The sequence below is a fragment of the Haliotis cracherodii genome, unplaced genomic scaffold (assembly GCF_022045235.1).
Source record: "Haliotis cracherodii isolate W230 unplaced genomic scaffold, xgHalCrac1.p SCAF_10, whole genome shotgun sequence".
NCBI classification, from domain to species: domain Eukaryota; kingdom Metazoa; phylum Mollusca; class Gastropoda; order Lepetellida; family Haliotidae; genus Haliotis; species Haliotis cracherodii.
In genome coordinates this window covers 57,600,369-57,627,952 of record NW_027266265.1, presented here as the reverse complement: position 1 = coordinate 57,627,952, position 27,584 = coordinate 57,600,369, and the positions used below count along the sequence as shown (strand labels likewise).

Genomic DNA, 27,584 nt, shown 5'->3' with positions numbered 1-27,584 from the left:
TCATTACTAGTAACAGACCGGTCTCATTACTAGTAACAGACCGGTCTCATTACTAGTAACAGACTGGTCTCAGTACTAGTAACAGGCTAGTCTCAAAACGGTCCAACAAGTGAATTGTGTTCTGCACTGAGAGAGTCGACACAACCAGGAAGCACTGAGTATTAACAAGACGAATACAATGTAAACTGACTTGAGAGACAGACGTTCGATTCTCACAACTTAACAAAATGATTCATGACTATAACATCACAATGCCCGATAAACGACTACACAAGTGTGTGATTGAGTGAGGTTTGCGGCCAGCTTTAGCAGGAACATCACGTTTTGGGCCATCAGGAGTAGGTTTCAGAGTGAGTGAGTTAGTGTGTAATTGATCGAGTTTGGTCTGAGGCCAGTATAATCATCAGTATTCCAGTTATATCACAGTGTGTTAGCTTAATGTGGCAGGAAAGCTGAAGTGATGCACGTCTCAGACATTTACCACTTCAGTGAAACCAAGAGCACACCTGACAAACCTAGTAACATGATGAGGGCAAAGTTGGGATTCAAACTCATGATCATTGGTTCCTGGCACAACTAGGGGACACAACTCTGTGACACCTTAGACAACATGGCCACCCGTGCTCCCCTTGGGATTCAGACATTCTCCATTTCTTGCCATGCCCATCTGTCGGCCCAAAACACTGTGATGCTTTGATTCACACATTATACAACTCACATGATGAACTGATACACAAATGAGACAAAGCAAGGTTTAAGCATGCTTCAAACGATAATGAACACTGAGAGACAGAAGCCCAGTCTCAGAGATCAGAGATGTCACATAATAATGTTGCATGTTGCCCTGCTCCAAGAAGTACTAAACAGAACCACTGCTCACACAGTGAATCTACAACTGGACATGGAGGGGGAAGCTAAAGGTGATGATTCATTACACACATAAATGTCTAGTCATGGAGGGATTGTGGTGATATAAACCATGTGACGACCATAATGAGATCTGTAACAGTATATATCATTGTTATCATACACTGATCTGTCACAATGTAACACTCTGCATCAATATACCATCAACATGCAGTAATATATCATGTAGCACCAAAGGCGGATCCAGGATTTTCAAAAAGGGGGACTACCCACTACCCAAGCAACATGGACGAACATCACATTATGATGTAGGCATGGTAGGTGTCTGTACAAAGGGGTGCCCACCCCGTCTTGCGCTCCCCCCTCCCCCAATCTTGATCCGCCAGTGAGCACAACAGTTTATCTCTTGGTTAACAATCAGCCATGGTGTGAAACAATTCAAGGGAGATAACCAATCTAACATTGTATCAGCAATGTCATCAGTCATCATGGGCAAGGATTGTGCCAGTTCTCGTAATTATACAGTACTAATTCATTGAAAAAGACATGCAAAGTTTGTAACCTGACTAAAGGATCTGTTCTAAATAATCACCACTTTATATAAGGAAGAAATTCTCCAACAGACCTTGACCTTCCAAGGTTAAAATATTCAATCCACTTTTGTTAATGCTTCATGGTGAATGAGCAAAGGTTATATATCTACATATAATGTTCACATGTGTTACATAGCCCTATATATACCACAGCTACTGGTAGTCATGACAATCATTGAACAAAGCCCATATCCAGTATACCATGGTATACCTGCCATACTGACCGTGTATACATCTGGTGTGTGTATAATCACTTTGTCTTAAATGCCACCTCAGAAGCTGCAAGTACACCATATCAGGACTGCAGATACTCTATATCCAGGCTGGTACTAGTTTTTATTCCAAGTTCCAGTCTGTCCTGACATTACAAGCAAGTATTTATACCATATTCCACAAGAAACATCCAAATTCGAAATTCCAAAGTTGTTGCCCAACTCCAAGACACACAATGCTCCAGAGCTCCTACTTCCCACCTAGGGGCACGTTCCACAAAGAAGCAAAAAGACAATCAAGACTTTCATACATTAGACCTGTACAAAGACAACTGCTAAGGCCAAACTAAGAAACATGTGACATGGGATTCGGACCCAACAGATTTGTGATATTTTTTCAGTTTTTTTTATTTAATATTTGTTTTAATGTTCAACACAGATGACTTGCTTAGATCCGATGTTACTTGCAATGTAATTCAAATGTGTAGGTCAAACAATGATATGTGGAAGCATCCAAATTTCAAATAGTGGTTTCTTCACAGCTGTTTCCAGCTGTGATAAGAAAATCATTTGGGTCGCAAGTGAAACAATGGGATGGTCGGGTTACCTGATTTGTTTGGCCAAAGATCTCATTCAGGATCAACTAAAACAAATATAAAAGCCATAGTGCTACGATCATGGAACGGTCCCTGGTCTGGAGCTTAAAGACGGCACACTTAAAGACTTCCGTGAAACTGAGACACAGCGCCTGTGTAAGTTGTGTATACATCAACTGTTAGACTGACATACAATGTGTGTTTTGAACGATATTTATACCCTACTGATATGAGCAATGTCTCCTGTAGTTCAACTACAGACAACAGAATGCAGATTCAGAACTGTGGTAACTGCTGATCCGTTTCAGAAATCAACTGCCTACATTGTGAAAAAGTCAAGAATTTTGTAACCTACTTTGGGGATGTCCAGAAAGGTTGCGAAATCTCAGCGAGTCTGGAGGTACCTCACGAGGAGACATCTCAGATGATGGAGATACCTCACAAGGAGACATCTCAGATGATGGAGATACCTCACGAGGAGACATCTCAGTGTCTAGAGATGCCTCACAAGGTGACATCTCAGAGTGGAGATACCTCACAAGGAGACATCTCAGAGTCTGGTGATCCCTCACAAGGAGACATCTCAGAGTCTGGTGATACCTCACAAGGAGACATCTCAGATGATGGAGATACCTTACAAGGAGACATCCCAGAGTCTGGTGATACCTCACAAGGAGACATCTCAGAGTCTGGAGATACCTCACAAGGAGACATCTCAGAGTCTGGTGATACCTCACAAGGAGACATCTCAGATGATGGAGATACCTTACAAGGAGACATCCCAGAGTCTGGAGATACCTCACAAGGAGACATCTCAGAGTCTTGAGATACCTCACAAACAGACAACTCAGTGTCTGGAGATGCCTCATGTGGAAGCATATTGCTCTGTCAAAAGTACATCAGCTAAACATAGCTAGTTTGCAGTTATACTGAGAGTTGTAACCTCATACACATTCAAATATACCAAAAAACATTGTGTCACAAAACAATTGTAAACCTTCAACATTATCTACATCCCTAATATCTCCCAATATTTTGATTCAGATTCAGATTTAAAGGGACTTCGTCGTCATGTCATGTCATCCATGTCGTCAAGGTCACTGTCGTCAGCATCTGCTGGGTCATCGAGAGTGAAGGACTTTAAACTGGGTGCTCGCCCTGTCGACATGGGCTGACTGTTCCTACGCAACCTGGAAAATGGGAAACAAAATGAGACTTGACACCAGTACTTTGATACATGTATGGGGACTCAAAATATTGCTCATACTGTGAGATAGAGCTGGGTTTAACAATTCTTAACAGGGGCAACTCTGAGATGCAAAGCCACCAAATCCTTGTATGTCAAAGGGACCTCACTGTATTATTAAATTAGAGATCACTAAGTCACCACTACCAAGTTCCTGGTAAGCACATTGATATAATGTAATGGTATATTATTTATATGAACATAAGATGTTTTTATTTTTTGTTGATTAATGTTGCACTCAGCAATATTCCAGCTTCATGACAACAGTAATTGGTGAGTGAGTGAGTGAGTTTGGTTTTACAAGGCTTTTAGCAATATTCAAGCTACATTGTATATCACAACGGGGGACACCAGAAATGGGATTCACACATTGTACCCATGTGAGGAATCGAACCCAGGACTTCAGCGTGATGTGCAAAAAACTTTAACCACTAGGCTACCCCACAGCCCCAGCCTGTAAAGAATTTACAATGGACAACACAAACCAGTGACTGATATTTTGAGCAACGTCACACACCATACGATGACATGCAAACAGCAAAGTCACCTTGCCTGATCACAATTACATTACATTACAACAGGCAGAGGTTGTAGGCAACCCATTCTAGCCCGGAACGATTCCCAGGGCAACAAATACGTTGCCATGTACAGAAAGCAAAGGTTGTTTGGCAACCTACTCCAGCCCAGAACACCAACCAGGGCCACAAATACGTCACCATATACAACAAGGAGGGGTTGTTGGCGACCTATTCCAGCCTGAAATCCCACCAGGGCCACAAAAGCGTCGCCATGTACCCCGAGCAGAGTTTTTTGGCGACTTTTTCTAGCCAGGAATCCCACCATTACGTCAACATGTACAACAAGCAGATGTTGAAGGGGACCTATTCTAGCCCAGAACGCCCACAGAGTCAAGGGGTGAGAGTGCTGTGTACCTGGACTGAAGGTGTTCCACCTGGACCTGCAGATTGTCCACCTGTTCCTGCAGCTCATCGTTAGCCCTCTGCAGCTTCCGCACGCTGTTGGCCTGAGAGTCCACCTAGAAACACAGCAATGAGTGAGTTGGGTTTTAACCCTGCTTTTAACAGTATGTCAGTTATATCGCGGCATGTCAGCTTTGTGTAGGAGGAAAACCTAGAAACATAATCCGGGCGATCTTGGATTCAAACCCACAATCACAGGTTTCTGGCTTGCCCAAGGGATTTAACTCTGCACAGCAAATCGCAGCACCTTCGATGACTGGGCCACCCATGCCCCCAGAAACACAGCAGGGTAGAAATGTACTTGTTTCCATGGTAGCCACGGGCCACAAGATTTTTAGTTGTGCCCTTAGCATGCTTAGTCTGCCAAAACAGATAATACTTTAATGACAACAGACATAAGTTATCTAAATAAGTGTTCAATGAGCTTGTTCACATGTTCATCATATTCCACTTTAGTGCAAAGTAATTTCTCACTGGTTTTAAATAAATACATTGTCACAAAGTATGTTTCTTTCTTTAGAATGTGATTTCTAAATGTGCCCTTAAGACACTGGGAATTTATCTTAACCATTCCACTTATATTCAAGGAACTTAAAGCCCGGGACAGTCTTTCAAATTGTGTTTGATCTAACTCGACTGTGAGAGATCAAGAAATGTACACTGTAATAATACATGTTTCAATACATAAGTCAAATGTTTGGTTATCAAATGATATGTGATACAATACATAAAAATGTTACAATTAGCAAAATATAAAAATATGCTTCATTATCAATGTGAATGTGGGCCGCAAAACATTACTTGAACATCAAGGTATTATAAATCCTCATCCTCCAACACTGACACGACAGTGAACTCACCTCATCCTCCAACCCAGACAATACAATGAACTCAACTCATACTGAACCCAGACAATATAGTGAACTCACCTCATCCTCCAACCCAGACAATACAGTGAACTCACCTCATACTGAACCCAGACAATATAGTGAACTCACCTCATACTGAACCCAGACAATATAGTGAACTCACCTCATACTGAACCCAGACAATATAGTGAACTCACCTCATACTGAACCCAGACAATATAGTGAACTCACCTCATAACCGAACCCAGACAATATAGTGAACTCACCTCATACTGAACCCAGACAATATAGGGAACTCACCTCATCCTGAACCCAGACAATACAGCGAACTCACCTCATACTGAACCCAGACAATACAGCGAACTCACCTCGTCTTGAACCCAGACACTACAGTGAACTCACCTCGTCTTGAACCCAGACAATGTAGTGAACTCACCTCATCCTGAACCCAGACAATACAGTGAACTCACCTCGTCCTGAACCCCGACAATTCAGTGAACTCACCTCATCCTGAACCCAGACAATACAGTGACCTCACCTCATCCTGAACCCAGACAATACAGTGAACTCACCTCATACTGAACCCAGACAATACAGTGAACTCACCTCATCCTGAACCCAGACAATATAGTGAACTCACTTCATTCTGAACCCAGACAATACAGTGAACTCACCTCATACCGAACCCAGACAATACAGTGACCTCACCTCATCCTGAACCCAGACAATACAGTGAACTCACCTCATACTGAACCCAGACAATACAGTGAACTCACCTCATACTGAACCCAGACAATATAGTGAACTCACTTCATTCTGAACCCAGACAATACAGTGAACTCACCTCATACTGAACCCAGACAATACAGTGCCCTCACCTCTTCCTGAACCCAGACAATACAGTGACCTCACCTCTTCCTGAACCCAGACAATATAGTGACCTCACCTCATACTGAACCCAGAAAATACAGTGAACTCACCTCATCCTGAACCCAGACAATACAGTGACCTTACCTCATACCGAACCCAGACAATACAGTGAACTCACCTCATCCTGAACCCAGACAATACAGTGAACTCACCTCATACCGAACCCAGACAATACAGTCATCTCACCTCATACCGAACCCAGACAATACAGCGAACTCACCTCATCCTGAACCCAGACAATGTAGTGAACTCACCTCATACCGAACCCAGACAATACAGTGAACTCACCTTGTCCTGAACCCCGACAATACAGTGAACTCACCTCGTCCTGAACCCAGACAATACAGTGACCTCACCTCATCCTGAACCCAGACAATACAGTGACCTCACCTCGTCCTGAACCCAGACAATACAGTGAACTCACCTCGTCCTGAACCCAGACAATTCAGTGAACTCACCTCGTCCTGAACCCAGACAATACAGTGACCTCACCTCGTCTTGAACCCAGACAATACAGGGAACTCACTTCATTCTGAACCCAGACAATACAGTGAACTCACCTCATCCTGAACCCAGACAATACAGTGAACTCACTTCATCCTGAACCCAGACAATATAGTGAACTCACCTCGTCCTGAACCCAGACAATACAGTGAACTCACCTTGTCCTGAACCCAGACAATATAGTGAACTCACTTCATCCTGAACCCTGACAATACAGTGAACTCACCTCGTCCTCGGCTCCTGCCAGCTCCTTCTTGAGCTCCTCCACCCGACAGCGGAGTTTCTTCACCTCCAGCTCGTACTGTTCCGCCCGCCTCTTGGTGTGGTCAAGCTCCGTCACGCGGTCCTGCAGGGTCTTCTTCAGTTTGGCGTGGATGTGACGCAGGTCGTTCAGCTCCTGGTGGGCAGGCAGGGAGGGACAGAAATGTAATTATGTACTTTCTTACAAGTGTGCCACTGGTGCATAAGAACAAGTTTCATTTCCGAATGAGCTAGTTTTCACCTTAGATTTAATTTAAAAAGTTTCTAAACTGTGGCTTATCTTGAGAATTCTAAGCAGGTTTATATGCTTACTGTCACTGTATCGGCCCATTTTACTTTTGTGAAAATACATTTATCACTGGCTTCGTATAAAAAACTTTTGTGCAAAAACAACATATTTTTTAACTAATCCTGCATAACTCCTTAATGTATTTGCTGTTACTGACAGAAACAAATCTGTGAGGTCCAGCTGAATAATTTCTAAGTGTGCCCTTCAAAGACCAAGATGTTATCTTAAACTCCATGCAATTACAATTTTAACCATGCCAGAACCAGAACGATATGGCCATATGAAGTTTCAGCTTTAAGTATGACTGAAATGGCTAAGTGGCGAGCATATTGAAATCAAGGTTCGAACCACTTCGCCAAATTGAGGTGTCATCATTTGTGAACAAATATGTGAATTTTCAGCTTCACTGGTCCAGTGTTTTTTGACGGACGACGAACTACTCGCAGCACACAAAAGACAAACAGGCCATAACATAAGTTCTTCACTTTCAGTCAGGTGATCTAAAAAAACTAACTAAGATACAATAATGGTCCATACCAATATTGCTTGTGTACCTGTTTGTCCAATACAAGCCTTGTTGGTGTCCTTACACACACTTCTGCAGCAAATACAAAAACTGACACATTTTCCCTAAAGACACATGTGTGAGTGAGTATGGTTTTATGCAGCTTTTAGCAATATTTCAGCAATATCACAGCAGGGGACACCAGAAATGGGATTCACACATTGCTACCATGAGGGAATCAAACCCGGGTCTTCAACAAAAGCAAATGCTTTAACCACTAGGCTACCCCACCGCCCCTTAAGACACATGCAGCAAATCGGTACCTTATTTTTCTCTGACAGCTCAAACTGCAGTGTCTTCATGTCAGAGTCGACCATGGCCGAGGTCTGCTGGTTCTTCCTCTCCAGCTGCTCCTCCAGGTCCTCTGTCTGGTGCCTCAGCTTCTTGTTGTCTCGCTCCAGGGCCAGCTTCTCCGTCTCCAGCCGCTCCCGCTTCCCCCACTCCGCAGCATTCTCTGCCTGGAGGCGCTCCAACTGACAACATACCAACATATCTCATGTCCTGGGTCAGGAAGCTTAGTCAGATCTGTTTGGCAAATTATATTCTAATCCTCTTTGGGTTTTTTCCCTTTGGAGATAAGCCCACACAAGATTTGCCCATCATCCTAAATAAACCATACAAACACAAGATTTGCACATCATCCTAAACAAACCATACAAACACAAGATTTGCACATCATCCTAAACAAACCATACAAACACAAGATCTGCACATCATCCTAAACAAACCTTACAAAGTATCATAAAATCTCCCTCCTTGTCAATGCCACATGGTCAGACTTCTGTGAGGGACTCAATAAATTCCCCTCGGCAAGATGCGAAACTATAATCTACATTTCTGTAAAGAGTAAAATCAGAAACATCTGCTACTTGTGCATCATGTTCAGAGCATACAGTATGAGTTTTAAACAAATACAAATCTTGACTAAAATGTATCAGCTACAGGTTGGCAACATGAAACACTGTGTCCAGCTCATGTGGTGTCAACTCACCTCTCTGCGTAGTTCACCGAGTCTGCGGTCAAGGGATGACCGGTTGCAGTTCTCATCCTCCAGCTCTAGCGTCATCCGGCCGATCTCGTCCTTGTGGTCTTCTCGAACCTTATTCAACTGAAACATCACAGCCTCAGATCAGTACCTGGGTACTAATCCTCAGTACTAATCCTTCCATTTCAGACTCAAACTTGGGATTGTTTTCTCAGTGGTGGTCCCGACGCTCAGAATATGACAGCTTAGAACAATCACGACAATGAACAGGAAGTCTTTTAATCTTTTCAATTCACTTATGTAATGTTATGATATTGAGACAAACAGGCATGGTAGTAAATGGACAAATATTTCCACTGTACTGCAGGGTTAGAAACTAACAGTTTTTGTCCACTAGTCCTTATAATGATAACATATAGCAAAACACTTAAAATGGGCCAATTTCTACTAGTCCTTAGGATACCTTTACTATTGGGCAGTTTGGTAAGGACTATGGGACTAGTGCCAATTTCTAACGCTGAGTACTGGCTGCAACCTACTTGAGAACTACTCGAGCAATGTGTTTACTACAATCAATACAACAGGAAGCAGATGAAGAAAATTCGCATTTGAACTTTCCCAGGTTTTGACATGTCAAGACTTGGACCCGATGAATGGACACTAGTCCTGCTACTCCTGGACACAAGACACTGTCACTTCCTTCATCAGGAATGTGTAAACCCCATGAAAATGTGAAATGCTTCATGATGGTCATGGATATCTAGAACAACATTAATAATTTCTTCCTTTAATGTTCACACAAATGTGTGCGATTATCTCCCATCTTGCCCAAGAAGACAGTGTGTTTGTTTGTTGTTTAATGCCGCACTCCAGCTATGTGACGGTGGTCTGTAAATAATCAAGTCTAGACCAGACATCATGAGCATCGGTCTTCACTATTGAGATACGCCAACATGCATCAACCAAGTCAGCGAGCCTGACCATCCGATCCTGTTAGTCGCCTATTACGGCAAGAATGGGTTGCCGAAGACCTATTCTACCCCGGATCTTCATGGGTCCCTTGAACACAGGAACACAGGAACACCTGGTACATGAAACAACACCTCATGACAGGGTACAATACCACGAATACAAAGTTTTGCTTGTTTGCTGTTAAACGCCACACTCAGCCAATATTCCAGCTATATGATGGCAATCTGTAAATAATCGAGTCTGGACCAGACAATCCAGTGATTGCCATCATCAGCATCGTTCCATGCAATTGGGATTGATGACATGCATCAACCAAGTCAGCAAGCCTGACCAACTGATCCTGTTAGTGGCCACGTACGACAAGCATAGACGCCGTTTATGGCAAGCATGGGTTGCTGAAGACCTATTCTGGATCTTCACGGGTCACAAATACAAAGAAACCACTAAGTTTGACAATCCAAGTTGTATGAAGTGCTTGTAGCCATGGTAACCCACATCCCCCAGGTCCCCCATCAGGAGGCTGATTAAACACAAACAACATTTTGACAAAACTTTCAACAACACAATCAAGTGATCCTAACACAAAGTAGCCATTTTAATATCATTCAAATCTGACATGTCTCTTTTTGTTTTGTTTTTTTGTTTCTTTCTTTCTTTGTTTGCTGTTGACAGTTAATGCCACACTCAGCAATATTTCAGCTGTAGGACGGCAGTCTGTAAATAATCATGAGCATCTGTCTACACAGTTGGGATATGACGACATGCATCAACAAAGTCAGTGAGTCTGACCATCCAATCCTGTTAGTCATCTCTTATATAAATGAAAAACATGGGTTGTTGAAGACCAATTCTAACCAGGATCTTCACAGGTTTCAAGAACATGTAGATTGAGGGTTATAATAAAAAAATGTTGAACAGTTCTCATAATAATGATCTGGGGGTTGTTGATGAACAGCTAATGAACTTGAGATGTCATTTTATTAAATATTAATTCTACAGCACATGTATCTGTTCAAAAAAATGTATACATCTGTCATATTTAGGAACACATTTTCTTTGTAAAGTACAAATTCTAGTACTGTTTTGTATTTTATATAAAAAATATTTATAACATATATTTGAAAACTATATTAGTGCCATTCCTGATTACCTTTCCTGTAATTGAACAACCAAAAACAACAAGAACCTAATATTTAATACGTCACATGAAGAACTTACCAAAGAAAACCTGAAAACCTCAAGAAAATATATTTCTACATTCTATTATCTAATAGGTGCAGTTGGGTAAGTACTACATGAACTAGTCAGACTAAACATTACTGAACTACATCCCACCATATCAGGATGTCTAGCATCCTATGTAGAACTATGTTTGAGGGGAATACTATGTGCACATATTCCTTTCATTCATATGCAATATGTTTGTGCACCACAGAAACCACGGAAACCGAAACTCCTAATTACTTAGGTCAAATGGTGCAAAAATATGAAAAGAAAGAAAAAGAGAAAACTATATTTTGGATACATTTTCCATGCAATATATAGTGGAGACACATGACAACATCCGCTCACCATCAAATACGGCTCGTCCACTGTCTGAAAATGGTTCATTTGAATGTACAATATTGAGAACGGACATGAATGCACTCTTCAATATCTTTGAACAGTTTTCTTAAAGTAGGGCTATACTACAGCTGTGGAGTCAAACATACAATGTGGCCAGCTTTCTGTTGTCCCCAGTCCAACTGAAGTACTCTGAGCTGTGAATAATACAATAAGCTTACCTGCAATACTGGGGTGAGGGTAGGTTGAGATGGGACACAGACAGTGGGGTGAGGGTAGGGGGACACATACAGTGGGGTGGGGGTCGGTTGAGATGGGACACAAACAGTGGGGTGAGGGTAGGGGGACACAGACAGGGGGGTTAGGGTAGAGGGACACAGACAGTGGGGTGGTGGTCGGTTGAGATGGGACACAGACAGTGGGGTGAGGGTAGGGGGACACAGACAGGGGGGTTAGGGTAGAGGGACACAGACAGTGGGGTGGTGGTCGGTTGAGATGGGACACAGACAGTGGGGTGAGGGGGACACAGACAGGGGTGGGGGTACGGGGACACAGACAGTGGTGTGGGGGTCGGTTGAGATGGGACACAGACAGTGGGGTGAGGGTAGGGGGACACATGCAGTGGGGTGGGGGTCGGTTGAGATGGGACACAAACGAGGTGAGGGTAGGGGGACACAGACAGTGGGGTGAGGGTAGGGGGACACAGACAGTGGGGTGAGGGTAGAGGACACAGACAGTGGGGTGGTGGTCGGTTGAGATGGGACACAGACAGTGGGGTGAGGGGGACACAGACAGGGGTGGGGGTATGGGGACACAGACAGTGGTGTGGGGGTCGGTTGAGATGGGACACAGACAGTGGGGTGAGGGTAGGGGAACACAGACAGTGGGGTGAGGGTGGGTTGATATGGGACAAAGACAGTGGGGTGAGATGGGACACAGACAGTGGGGGGGGGGTAGGGGGACACAGACAGTGGGGTGAGGGTACGGGGGACACAGACAGTGGGGTGAGGGTACGGGGGACACAGACAGTGGGGTGGGGGTACGGGGACACAGACAGTGGGGTGAGGGTGGACAGTTGGGTGGGGGTACGGGGACACAGACAGTGGGGTGAGGGTGGGTTTAGTTGGAACAAAGACAGCTGGGTGAGGGTGGGGTGAGATGGGACACAGACAGTGGGGTGGGGGTACGGGGACACAGACATTGGGGTGCGGGTAGGGAGACAGAGACAGTGGGGGTGAAGGTGGGTTGATATGGGACACAGACAGTGGGACGGGGGCAGGGTGAGTTTGAACACAGAGTGGGGTGAGTGTGAGTTCATCTGGGACACTCAATAGAACCACTCCTGAGCCAGCAAAATCCTATGCTGCACACCCCCAAGAATACAAGGATACAATGTTCCTCATTAACAGGTCTATCATAGTTACGTATGAAATGAACCCAAACAAAATGTGAACAAATTTCACCCAGCCAGCATAATGATACGGATCATTAAGGAAAACTACAGGACTTGTTCCAAGTCAAGCAATGAAGTCAGGAAGACATTTTTGAAACGTCAAGGAGATAAATGTCCATCTCACCTGCTCCAGGGTCTGTTGTTTTGTCTTCTTCAGTTCCTCGTACTTGTTCCGCAAAGAGTTGACTTCCATTTGCAGCTTGTCCATGGACTTCACCAGGCTCGTCTTTTCACTGAAACAAGGTTCTCTCAACATTTCACTAGTCATAGATTAACTGGATGTAGAGTAGCCAATTTAAAATCTTCCAACTATTGAAGAGACAGTATTACACTTTATGCATCACTTATTAACAACACAGCATTAAGATTATTGATCAGATACTGCAGGAAATGTTCCAAAGATTCTCAACTGTCACAAACATGAGAAAGATCAAAACATGTGGGGCTACTGTATCTGACTGTGTTCGTAATATGCCTGTGTTCACCCGGCAGGGAATGGGTACCCGGTAGGATGAAATGTAACATTCTATCTGGTTTGTATTCTCCCCAGGGAGTTGAAAATTAAAATGGAGTTCACACTGATCCATTGTCCAGGAATAATGTAGTACCATGAGCATTCACTAGGTGAAGGAATTTGGCGCATCATAACTTAACTTGATTACAAAACAAACACCTTTAAAAGATGCCATGTTTACAGTATAGTTTGTAATTTGTGACCAACCATGAGATAAAGAGCCTTATCACTATCATTATATTTAAAAATATCTTAGGATCACAAAAATACAACTCATAAGCTACAATTCATATTTATTATAGAGAAACATTTGGACTTATTTTCTGCAAAGTCGAATTTTCAGCATGTTCAGAAGTACAGCTGTTTTGGTTATGATTGCAGATTTTAGATGTAGTGTCTGATTAATTGACAGCAGACAAGTATGCTGAAATGATTTGAAATAATGTTTTATTACATTATGAGTGAGTGAGTGAGTTGGGTTTAACACCGCTTTTAACAGTATTCCAGTTATATCACCGTGTGTCGGCTTGAGGGAAGAAAGCCCGAAATGATGCAGCTCTCAGACGTTTACCACTTCGGTGAAACCCACGTGCACTGGGTATGATGCTAAGAAACCTAGAAACATAATCGGGGCGAACCGGGATTCGAACCCACAATCATAGGTTTCTGGTGTGCCCAAGTGACGCAAATCAGCACAGCGAGTCGCAGCGCCTTACACAACAGGGACACCCATGCCCCTTATTTGTATTACATTATGAACTAATGAGAGAAAAATAAGATATTTGGGACGTACTTCACACATGGCAATTGATACAGAAGTAAATTGACGTCTAACGTCTTTCTTTATGACCTCACAGTACAATTGTACCCTAGTTCACATCGGGTCTCATTTCTCCTGGCAGGTCACATGACATGTACTTCCTGCTCATCGTCTACACTGCCCCAAAATGGATGAAAAAATGTTTTCCTGGCCCAGATTTTTTTGGAGTCCCAAAGAAAATCAAACAGTCAGTTCCAACGGGAATACTTGTCCATTCGTTACTCTGTTTAACCATTCAGAATGATATTCAAGTGACAAAATAAAGGTTGAAGACAAGTGTTGACATTGATTCCAAGTTCTGCATTCTTTCAGTGCAACATTTCAAAAGATGCTGGTACCTAATCAAGCAAGTGGAACGAAGTCTACACCATTAACGGTGAATTTATTAATACCACAGCTTCTAAATTGCCACTTAAAGTTATTGCAAACTCATTAAAATCATATCCCGTGTTAACAATTTCAAGGTTGCAAGATTAGAATTCTGACTGTCACTTTCATGGATGGATCTTGTAAGCAAAGCTTTGATTGGTCAGATGAAAGGTCGTTCTGACGTGACCCGTAATGGGATGTCCTCAGATCTTTGTTTAGCAATAGCGAGAACTAAGATCTGATTTTAATGAGATTGAAGATATTGAAAAAGAAAGCCATCAGTGATGGATTTACCACTGATACCCCACTTTCTAGCCCCCAGGATACCTATAACATTAGACAAACTGACTCTGCTAGTGTCAAGTGGCATGCCTGATAATTCACAATGGCGACAAACTGCTATATTGGGTCTTCTAAACCCCTCTAGTCTCCAGTATACCTACAACAATAGACAAACTGACTCTGCTAGTGCCAAGACACATCCCTTATTATTCACAATGGCAACTCACTGTCTCTCTGCTATGATGGTCTTCTGTGCTTCATCCAGCTTCATCTGCAGCAGTGCCTGTCTCTCTTCCATCAGGGTATCCTCAGATGGGCTCAAAAGATCCTCCTCCATCTTACGACGATTCTCACGAATCTTCTCCATCTTGTCCGTGTAGTCAGTATCAGCATTTTTCCTGACGTGTGTGAAGTCTGTCTCGTCCGTCTCCTTCTCACTGTCATTCTTGTCCTGATTATCTCCCACTGTTGTCACGGTAACATCACCATCTTTACCGGAATTGTTCTCATTACTACTCGCCTCGCTCAGTTTGTCCTTATCCTCATCTGATGTGATGTTCAGCCCCTTCTTCATATTCTCGTTTTCAGTTTTTAAATCTTGTCTTTGGCGTTTTAACAAATTGCACTCTTTCACAACAGCTTCTAACTTAGAGCGAAGTTGCCGATTCTCGTCCCGTGCCTTATTTCGTTCATTGCGAGCTTTGTTCCATTTTTCTCGCCAGTTTGCGGTACAGTCGGACCACCATCGCATGGTCTTTTCCATCTGGGTTGCCCGTATCCTAGCTTCATCCAGCTCTTTTGACAGCATCTCTTCTCGTTGGTTCAGTTCAAAGTCCATACCAGAAAACTGAGAAAGAGGAGTAATATTTTTTTCCCTGGTTGAAATCGGAGGTGGCGATTTTGCAGGTAGAGACCCTGTGGGCGTGGCTCTGATGTACGATACGTCTCCTTTACCAAGACTCTGATTCATCTTCTGGCTCATAATTCACGGTGGCCAGCTAACAAGAAGACACATCCACACCTACATCACAATAAGTCTCCAAGCAGAAAAATAATATAATGGACTTCAAAAACTTAATTGCACTGAGAGGATAATTGTTCAAAATCGGGAATGTATTAATCACAGACGGGTCACATGGATGTTGAGATCTCCATGATGAGACCAGGATATGTATTTGTGAGATATGTATCAGGAAGCCATTTCGCGTTGTGGAGGAAGAGGTGAGATCATGCTGGAGAAAGCTGCTCCGAGGACCAACCGGCTGTAGCTGGTCACACCACAGGCCTGCAACAAACCAGAATATCAGCAGGATTAGTGGATGTCGGGAATATCACAGGTTGATGTCGGTTATTTCACGGGCCTGCAACAACCAGATTATCAGCAGGATTAGTCAATGTTGGCAATATCACAGGCCTGCAACAACCAGATTATCAGCAGGATTAGTCATTGTCGGCAATATCACAGGCCTGCAAAAACCAGATTATCAGCAGGATTAGTCAATGTCGGCAATATCACAGGCCTGCAACAGCCAGATTATTAGCAGGATTAGTCAATGTTGGCAATATCACAGGCCTGCAACAACCAGATTATCAGCAGGATTAATGAATGTTGGCAATATCACAGACCTGCAACAACCAGATTATCAGCAGGATTAGTGAATGTCGGCAATATCACAGACCTGAATTATAGAAGTGTGGACCAGGCACACCAGCGAAAGAGGAGCAACGGTCCATGCAATCAGGATACACCACTCAGACACACTAGACTCAGAGCCGACCAGTCCTTTGTTTTAGCCCCCTAATGCCGAGCGCCAGGCAAGGTAACAACAAGTATCGTCTTTTAACACCTTTTGGCATGACGCAGCCACGGAACGAACCCCCGACCTTCTGCTAACCCTGGACAGATGCTCAACAACTAGATCACGGAGGTGGTCGATTGGCAAAAAGTGACTTAAAAAAGTAATTGGGTAATAGTGATTTTTTTTGCTAATTATACACAAACATGCAGCTTATGTGGACCGTTCTACAGTGATGAACACAGTTGCATTGTGAGGGAAGGGCGGGGTGACAGTTGTCTCACATTCAGGCATGACAATAAGCAGTCAACATAATGTCTCTGTGTGGAGGAAGACTCAACTGATGCCATCGGTGTGTTTACACATGACTGGGGACACTGATTGCTCCCATGGGCAATGACTCACCAGCCCAGGGCTATGATCAGTGTTGATCCTTACATGCAATCTACAATGGAATTTCATGAATGAATCACTTACTTATATCCCATCAAGGAGGCCCTGTTTAATCAATGCATTAGTATCTACTAACTTATACTACTGACCATACTGACAATAAATTAGTTAGTTGTTTAAAGGTGCATTTATCTAACTATATGATGGCAGCCTGCAAATAATCAAATCTGGACCAGACAATCTGGTGATTGATATCATGAGCAACATCCCAAGCCGCGGGGAATGTAGACATGCTATCACCTCATATGACCAGCCTGGGTCGCTTGGGAACAATTCTATACCGGACTCCCAACAGACTCCCAGTTCTGTCAGCTCTTACGACAGCAATAGGGTGTTGGGGACACATTCTACCCCATGTGCCCTCAGGGCAACAAAATATAATAAAGACAAATTATAACAACATGTATTAGGCAAGACTATTTTAGCTTGCTTTACAAACAAATCCATGACAAACTTTGCAAAATCAAGGATTTATGCAATGTACAAATGAAGAGAATGGATGCAGAAAAAGAATATACTGCATCCCCATGAACGCACAATAATATTCCTTGTACCCACAGCGCATCAAGAGCAGTTATGGGTGTCTGATAATTTATTCATCAACCATGAACTGTCCACATGACCATTGATTCATTCCAGGCTCTCAAGTACTTATGTAAACATACAGAACACTACACCATTTCATTACTTCACAGGACCCTCATGCGGCCTGCAAGGACCCTTAATATTAATCACTGGGTGTCCCTTGGAACCCCACTTCCATAAGCCCAGGTAAAACCATGCAAAACTAATGGAGAACAACAATAAAAAAGTGTGTGTGCACAATGAAATAACAACTCACACAAACATGCAAAAGCAAAATATACTTTGAAATCATATCAACATTTCAAAGAAAGTTGCTATTAATTAACACAAAAGAAATTAAAAAACATAAATAAACACAGAGAAAATATGAAATTGTCAAAAAGAATATCTTTACAAACATCTAAATGTCATATTTGGATTCATAATGTTAACAACCTGTGACATTTTCTCGACACATAGTAAACCTGTTTCATTCTCTGAACGCGCAAACTGAGAAACTGTAAGGTTTTTGCCCCCCTGAAGACAATACAGGTCTGTGTGTTATACCAAGACAAAGACACAGAGCTGCGTGTCCCCCCCCCCTCCCCCTCCCCATACAGCTTACCCTGGCTATCCCTCCCAGTAATACTCAACAAATAAACTCCACTAACACATATTTACTAAAGACCTTACACTCTCTATCCTGGCTGTGTTCAAACCTTTGTCACCACCAAGACACACTCTTAGTAATACATCTCTACTTGATAAATAACACTGTTAGGTTAACAACTAATAATATTTTGCACCCTTTGTCTTGGTTAAACTTGAAAGAGGCCCTTTTCTTTGTATTGTGAAATTATTTGAGTGAAATAGTGGTGCTGAGAAGACAGAAAGGAGTTGGGTGTAAGTTGGCCCTGTCATGCAATTCAGCCATTAAGGCTGCTGTGTCGGAGGGATCACTTGCGTGCCTTCCAGGTCTAATGCATTAAAGAGGCGTGTCACTTGGGTGGGATAAGGGGCAGGTCCAAGATAATATCATGGAATCGGGGGTAGACATCATTGGTGAGTGAGTGAGTGAATATGGTTTTACGCCCCTTTTAGCAATATTTCAGCAATATCGTGGGCTTCACACATTGTACCTATGTCGGGAATGAAACCCGGGTCTTCAGGGTGACGAGCGAATGCTTTAACCACTAGGCTACCCGACCGCCCTGACACCATTGTTCATATCCAACTAGTCCATGCTCATTTCGGACTCCCGGTTTCTGTAAAATCTCTAGATTCTTTTAGAAAACCACTAGTCTCTCTAGATTTTCACTAGTCTCAGGCCAACAGTCTAGTGGCCATGTCTATCCCGATGGAAATATTTTGTAAATGTTTGAATAAAAATATTGAGAGCAATTCTAGTTGAACTGTGACTCGGCTCAGAGGGATTGTGACCATCAATATTGTCAAAGTTTACTATATATTAAGCAAGTAACTTTAACACAGTTTCATATGGAATAACTTATCAGTTTCCGAGCCAAAATAGATTCTTAGTTTAATGCTTTACAGATCTGCCAATCACAAAATGTAGAATAAAATTAAAATCATGGAAACAGTGTTCTTGCATCTTGTCGAGTCTGTCAATCATGACATTTTACACTGAATTTGTAACATATTTCAAAATCCAATGTTCTTGTGGCCGAAATCTGTATTCCAATTGCACTGATTTTTCTGGAATTTCAAACTAAGTAGCACATGGTCATGTATGAATACAAGCAATTATATAGAGAGATGACATGATATACATGTATCAGTGTTTGAAGTTGGGATCCTGGGGTTCGGTGAAGACTTCTACAGTTTTTTCATCCAGGGAATATCTGGGATTAATGGCATCAACAAATAATATTAATAACTTTAAGAAAAGGATAAGTAATCATTATTAGCATGACTGACTTTTGGTGTTGATGAAAATATATCATGATTGCTTTGTATGTATTTTATAACCAAAAATATCAAATCTGTACACCTTCCACAACAGGCTAACACAAATGATTCTTAGTTAGTGGAAACAACTTGTCTGTGTGAAATGCCTGAAGCAAGGTCCATAGCTAGTCAAATTTACAGGCAATGTATTTTCGACAAAACTCATTATATCCTTTTTAAACAGTTTCTGCAGCAGTTGGTACAACCAAAGATTAACCTTGAATGTTTTACCTATGAGAGAAAATCCCCCTTGTCTAAAAAGAGATTTTTTGGCGTGTGATGAGATTTTGAAAATTTTCAGAGACATTTTGTCTTCCAAAAGTGGAAACTGTATTTGATATTCGGTATTTGTGACTAGAATTATGTTGCAATTAATGTTACTAGATTATATAGATACATCCTCCGATATTTTTTAATATTAATAATCCCACTGTGAATATTTAAAAATATTAGCATGAGTATCAACTAAAATATGCATTAGTATTTATAGTTCTGTTCATTGTCTACTTTAGGAGAAACTACATTAATATTCATATATTTCAGTTCATTGTCGACTTTAGGAGGAATTATTTGCAAGAATAATTATAGATAAGGCATGTTTACCACCATCAGCTGTTCATTTCATTGGCATGCGAGGGAACAAACAATTTATAGGTCTTCGACAATGTCTGTTAAGATCGTACTTTAATATATTCAAAGCGATGACATGAAATAGCGACAGTTGTAAATGGTGTTACAGTTTGTTGGCCAAAAATATATAATTTACATTCCAATGCGTTCGTCAATTTCATTGTCTTGTAGTGTCTGCAGTGTGTACTGTATTAAAGACCGGGTGTCTGACCGTATCAAATGAAGTCTTATCAATATGGACTTTTTGAATTAATTAGAAGTGACAGTTCATTATACACTGATTTTTGCTCCAGGTTCAGCCTCTTGTTTAATTTAGCAAAAATTATGTCATTTATTTCACACAGAAGGCGGAATCTTTGCCATGTGCTGCAGCCAGAAAATGTTTACGAGTAACCTGAAATTGAAAAGATTGTTGACATTCATGATGGTTATGAGTTACATTTGAATGATTAAGTCAGTTTTGAATAAATATGGACAAATCTGGAAGCAAACATATCGTAGCATATTCTAAAAAATCTCCAACTTGCTGTTTGGCCTCTAGAAATAGTTCGAATGTGATTCATGCGCCATTCTCAAGACAGTATACGTTCATGAAAACCAGTGCTCAGCTAAAGTCTGGTTTGGTATTGTCATTCCAAAATTGAATTTTTTCTCTTGATTTCTGAACGGATGCACAGACTGGTACGTCTTTGATTTCTGCTAGAATTTAAGTGACAAAATACTACGGCAAATGACTTGTTGTAGATCACCGATTACGACTTGACAATCAGGTATAAAAAAATGTAGTGCAAAGTTCCACGCAGTGCTATAGGAAACATTAATGCACAGTAAGAGATGCAGTGCTGCGAGTGTTTCGATTGACAACTTTTGACGATTGAAGAAACTATCGAGTAACTTTTTATTGACATTTTTAGATACAGTAAATCGGGGTTCACTCAAGGATTTTTCCCGAAGTACGCCCATACAGCACAATGTTAAAATGCCTCATTGTATTTGAAAATGTGGGCCCAGAATTATCCCTGGTAGATGGTATTATTCAAGCAATACACATTTTTGTGTGTGTGTGTGTGTGTGTGTGTGTGTGTGTGTGTGTGTGTGTGTGTGTGTGTGTGTGTGTGTGTGTGTGTGAGATTGATATTATGAGCAACAATCCACGCTGTCGAGGTACAATGACACGCAATCAAGCAGAGTACTAAGTCTAACCATCAAATCCATTTAGTCACCCTCACCACCAGCAAAGATTGCTGGGGACCCATTCTAACATGGACACCCAACATTCTGACTGTATGGACAACAGTCATCAAACAACAGCCAAATTTGATTACAGAAATGGGTCTCTAGTCATCCCTGTTAATGAGGAATCCAGCTCCATGATCATGACAATTACTAAAACACAGACCCATGAAGATCCGGGGAAGAATAGGTCTTCAGCACCCATGCTTGCCGTAAAAGGCAACTATGCTTCTCATAAGAGGCGACTAACGGGATCGGGTGGTAGCATCAACATTCGTGATCGAAAATCTACACGATAGATAACAATACTAACACGTAATAAAAATATAAATATTCAGATTGTTATGTTACATTGTTAGTGGAATATGTTTTCTAATCATGCAACCTCTAAAGCTTAACACAAAACAATTGTTAAGGACTGTATGACTTATTCAAAATACTTTAAAAAGCATAATCTGGAATGAACGTCGTGAGTTTGAAACTGCATGGTACTGCAAAACTTAAGAAAGCTGCTTTCTAAGTGGCTAACGTTGACTGCCTGTTAGTCATTTCACTGATTGGTCATAGGGACGTGAACTGTAATGGGATGTCCTCGACGACAGCGAGAACTTGTATCTGATTTTAATGAGAATAAGGTAATCTAAGCATGTAATTAATCCTGTTTTCTTTATTTAAAGCATTAATTGTTTATTGTTAAGTCAGTTTATCACTTCAGCGGTTATGATATTCAGCTCCCAGTCAACACATCTCGCATCAAAACACCGGCCGTGTACTCGCGGGCAGATGAAAACGGTACGCTGATCACTGTGTCAGATTAACAAGACTGATTAATAAGTGCTTTCGGTAATTCGTTGCAAATTAGCTGTGTCGGAGTCGGAATACGAAACTGTCGGATTAACAGATCTAAATAGCACTGATTTAATGGGTTCCCATCATTAGTGTCGGATTAAGCCGATTGTCGGATTAAAAGGACTTGACTGTATGTGATACGATCAAGAGGTATGACAAAACTACACACTATCTGGAAGTCACCTCCATAGCTTTATTTCAGGAAATGACAGCACCACCTCCATCACTCCTATCTCTAGCTTTGCTCAGATTTCTTCTTGCTCATAAGTGTAAGTTGACTGGACAGCTATTTTAAGTGCTGTGCTATTCACATTACAAATCAGGTTCAATATGAAGCTATGGTCATGATGGTAGCGAATAAGTCCAAGGTATTCATGACAGAATAGAAATATAGTACACTGAATAATCGAGGATGGACACAAACTGACGGAGATTACTAACTGGAGTTCAAACCATGTATATATTGCTATCGCATCTATCTCATTAAAATCAGATCTTAGTTTTCGCTACCGCTAAACAAAGATCTGAGGACATCCCATTACGGGTCTTGTCAGACCAACCTTGCGCGAACTTTGACCGACCATTGAAATGACTGTCAAGAAGTCTACATTAGCCAATCAGAAAGCAGCTTTCTCATGCTTTACGGCACTAATTTCAAATTGGCGACTACGCTTCGAAACATATTTTGACAAATTCCTGATACAAAATTTGAAACCTGAACAAAAAAACATTCTGGAATGGCTAAAAGATGGTCCAGATTGTATAGTTTCAGTCGTTACGCCCATAACTATCGTTCGGAATACCCTGTGTTAAAGTTTTCGAGATTGCAAGATAAGAAATCACATTCCGACTGTCACTTTCATGATCTGGTAAGCGACACTCTGATTGGTTGGATGAAAGGTCATTCTGACGTGACACCTAATGGGATGTTCTCAGATCTTTAGCGGTAGCGAGAACTAAGATCTGATTTTAATGAGATTGCTATTGCATCCATTGATCGAAATTAGGCATGATAGCCCATGGGTCATTGTCATTACCAAAACATATAGAGTTTTAAATATTACTGGGGTCTCCAGATTCAAATACTGGGGTACTATAGAAACCCTCAATGACCCGGGACCAAACAAATTTCGAACAGTGACATGTAATATCATTTGAAGGTAACCCAGGCAAATTGTATTTTGAAAGCTGCAACTGGCGCAGACCGAACAAATAGTTTTCTAACTTTAACTATAATTACCCAACTGACACAAGCTTCATACTTAAATCAGCAAACTTACAGCCAGACAGTAGACACTGTCTAACATTTCGAGGGAGTGCATGATGATAAGATCAATCATGATACTGGCAAAACCTGATGACTATCGTGTAGCTGTCAAGTGACAGGTTTTTCCTAAGGCCAGTGAAAATTACCAGAAAGAATGCATGAAAGCAAAAAGCCCAAACATTTGTCTTAACGCAAATGAACAATTCAAAACAATATGAATCAATATTGATTTGCACTGTCTAACCATAGGAAACGTTTCCATAATGTTAATATCAAGAGCGTTCAAAGGTTCGGCAAATGTAATCCAATATATACAATGACATCAATATTACACGCAAATAATTTAAACATTTATCTTCAAACACCTTAGAAATGAATTTTGTTGATTTTACATCTTGACAGAAGTTGACATTTCCAGACAAATTTCTGTCGATTTGCAGAGTCAAGACATGTGTCTGTCATTTTCTTCCTGAGCATGAGACAGATCGGAGCATGTGGCGGTAAACATCTTACCATCTAAAACCGTCACCGAACAATCATCCCCAGCGTCCCCAGGATTACGCCATGAATCAGGCGACACTTATTCTGATCTGTCAACTTTTGTTGTTGTTCTCAGCTTGATTTCAGCATGGCCTCCACATCTCGTGTTGTGTGGCGAGATAACGCGAGAAAATAGAATAGTATTATAGTTTGTTTCAGAATTTAGTCAGTGAGCCCGTGATATCAATGACGAGTGAATGAGTTAATGGTGTTTACGCCATAGTCAGCAATTTGAATATTCCTGGCGATCTTAGATAAAAAAAACACAACGCCTTTCTCAAGAAGTCCAGAGACGACTACTGTGTTTGTTTCATACCTGTACTGAAAATGGGTCAATATTGCACATATATTTAATTAAAAATAAGGCTCCCGTGCACGTGTAATCGGTGCACCCATTAGTCATACTGCTCACTTGTCATACGGGTTAAGAAAACATAGGATATGGTTGATTGCTCCAATACAGCTCCCCTACTACCTCATCCCTTCTTAGTAAAGTGGAATATTCCTGTGTGGAGTTCTTATTGTAGAGATGTGCTTCAAACAGCGGTTACTTGCACGACATGCGCCTAACAAGCAGCAGACTACATACAGCTCTCAGATGTTTGAGTTTTTGCCAAACTACGATCCAAATACTCGAGTCTGACACAGATATGGATATGTCACTACATCAGGAATCTGGCTTTCTAAACTTCAGCCTTATCCAAGAAACACTAAATTTGTTTTGAGACTGTTTATATCGTGAAACTGGCAAAGCATTGTAAATCACTAGAGTGCTCCTCTTTTTTTTGCTTGTTGTTTAACGCCGCACTCCGCAATATTACAGCTATGACGGCGGTTTGTAAATAATCGAGTCTGGATCAGACAATCCAGTGATTGATATCATGAGCATCGATCCACGCTATTGTGACACGATGACATGCATCAACCAAGTCAGCGAGCCTGACCACCCGATCCCGTTAGTCGCCTCTTACGGCAAGTATGGGTTGTTCTAACCTGTTCTAACCCGGATCTTCACGGGTCTCCTATTAATATCTATTACTATTATTGACCCTCACAGTATCCTGCATCTTGAAGGTTGTTCACATTCTATTATAGGTCCATCTCCTATCGATTGAAAATAATCTACAACATAGTATATTAAGTATCTACATCCCCGTAATGTATAGCATCACCATCGCCTAGCTGTATCCTCCGTCGCCCTAGCTCGTAGTATGCATTCCAGTGACGTCATAGACTCCCCCTGTGTTATGTACAGGTACGGATTCCATTGGTATAGGGGCGGTCAGGTAGCCAAGTGGTTAAAGCGTTCGCTCGTCACGCCAAAGACCCGGGTTCGATTTCCGACATGGGTACAGTGTGTGAAGCCCATTTCTGGTGTCCGCCGCCGTGATATTGTTGGAATATAAAAGCGGCGTAAACCCATACTCACTCAATCCATTGGTATATTTAACATGTCTGACGTTTGGCCAACTACCGACTCAAGTTGTTTGTATACATGAACTTTGATTCTTATTGTGTTAACGTTGTAAATTATCCATTTTTTACAAATATCTTAACAGTATATGTATATGTATTTATAAGTATGTGTATATGCCTGAGTGCCTTCGGTCTATTCGCTCTATTCACTTTGTGTGTACAGTAAACTACGGTTATAACGAACTCAAATCGACCACTAACTTTAGTTTGATATAACCGTAGTTCGTTATAAGCATATATACAGCATAACTATAGCAAATAGTCGGGACAAAAAGTCGGTTCGTTATATCCGTCAGTTCGTTATAAGCGTGTTCGTTATAAACGTACTTTACTGTATATGCGGTTGAAGATTGGTATAAATTACTTTGTTAATTAACATGTTTTACATAAAATATAATTTGAAAAATATCTTTGTCTTCAAACAAGTAGGGCTTGCTAATGTAGCGGTCCACGTGACAAGGTAAGGATGACTCCAAATCCTGCTCCACTAACACGACATGTTTTTCACTTCCATACTCGTTTTCAAAATGGAAAAATATATCTTAAATTCATTCATTTTCCCTCCTTCCAATATCTGAATATTCTGCACGATTTGCAATTTTCCAATTCTTTATAATATCCTTCATCTTTTTGTTGGATTTGAAGCAAAGTTGTCTATTTAGTTTAGAAGAAACCTGAATTTGAATGGGCATTTAGCTCAGAAAAAAAGGTGATGAAATGTAACCATGTTAACAGTCCTTAATGCATTGAGAAAACTCTGAAAGGAACAAATCACAATCTCCGACACCTTGAGTATCCAACACATAATAAAAACCACATGAATTTCTTTACACTTCGGCTATGTTCGTCCAATGAATCTAAGATCCTTATGGACACTCGCCACAAGCAAATGTTATAGTGAGTGAGGAAGGTTTTATGCCGTTTGTCGCAATGTTCAAGCAATATCACGACGGGGGACTCCCGAATCCGTGTATAGGTGAATCAAACCCGGATTTTCGGCGTGACGAGCAAATGCTGTAACCACTACACTACCCATCGCCACTATACGTACTGATATAAATGGGATGGATTGCGGTAATCTCGTACACAAAACGATTTTCGAACACAGTTTTATATAAGGCAATTCGTAATGGAAATATTATATTTCATCATCTGGAATTAATAAATATATTATTCTTTTAAGATTTTAACACGCGTTCACACGGGTGTGGCACCATACTGTACGTTTGTATGAAGTGTTCAGTTGAAAATGGGAACACAGATGAGTGTGTGTGTTTGTGTGTGTGTGTGAGAGAGAGAGTGAGAGAGAGAGAGAGAGAGAGAGAGAGAAAGAGAGAGAGAGAGAGAGTTGGGTTTTAACTCTGCTTTAACAGTATTCCAGTTATATCACGGCGTGTCAGCTTAATGTGGGAGGAAAGCCCGAGGTGATGCAGCTCTTAGACGTTTACCACTTCGGTGAAACCCACGGGCACGGGTATGGTGCTGACAAACCTAGAAACATAATCGGGGCGAACCGGGATTCGAACTCACAATCATAGGTTTCTGGCGTGACTCTGCATGCACAGCGAATCGCGTCGCCTTATACAACTGGGCCACTCGTGCCCCCGAACACAGATGAGAATATAGTTTTGAATTATGAATAAATATAAACTTTCATTAAGTATGTGTAACAATTGTATTTAAAATACAAATACACTTGCAAAATATCAACATATTATGCAATATTGTGTTATATGGAAGAAATATAAAACAATGGCTCTTTATTTCCAAGGGAGGTAACTCCGAAGATAATGTGTGAATGTCTAATACAATTCATGAATCTATGAAGTAAACTCATGAAAAGTCATATTTTGCATTGTGTCCTTTTACACAACTGCTATTATTATTTCTATATTGTGCACGAAATTACATTTTGTATTCGTGTACGAGATGACTTGT

At 41.4% G+C, this 27,584-nt stretch overlaps 1 protein-coding gene across 1 annotated transcript; it reads right to left on the bottom strand.

Moving 5' to 3' along the window:
- Window positions 1–24,270, bottom strand: LOC139454574 (coiled-coil domain-containing protein 102A-like). The gene is made up of 8 exons (XM_071236370.1): window positions 24,144–24,270; window positions 15,098–16,155; window positions 13,010–13,118; window positions 8,904–9,020; window positions 8,176–8,385; window positions 7,024–7,194; window positions 4,447–4,550; window positions 1–3,458 (listed from the first exon to the last, which is right to left on the bottom strand). The coding sequence occupies exons 2-8, from the start codon at window positions 15,850–15,852 to the stop codon at window positions 3,338–3,340; spliced, it is 1,587 nt and encodes a 528-aa protein (XP_071092471.1). The 5' UTR covers window positions 15,853–16,155; window positions 24,144–24,270; the 3' UTR covers window positions 1–3,337.
- Window positions 24,271–27,584: the final 3,314 nt, after the last annotated feature.

Excerpts from the sequence above, each read along its gene's own strand:
- LOC139454574 (XM_071236370.1), bottom strand. The coding sequence starts at position 15,852 with ATGAGCCAGAAGATGAATCAGAGTCTTGGTAAAGGAGACGTATCGTAC. Across the intron at positions 7,195-8,175 it reads AGCTGTCAGAGAAAAATAAG|GAGCTGAACGACCTGCGTCA; the intron begins GTACCGATTTGC and ends CCTGCCCACCAG. Across the intron at positions 3,459-4,446 it reads GTGGAACACCTTCAGTCCAG|GTTGCGTAGGAACAGTCAGC; the intron begins GTACACAGCACT and ends CCCATTTTCCAG.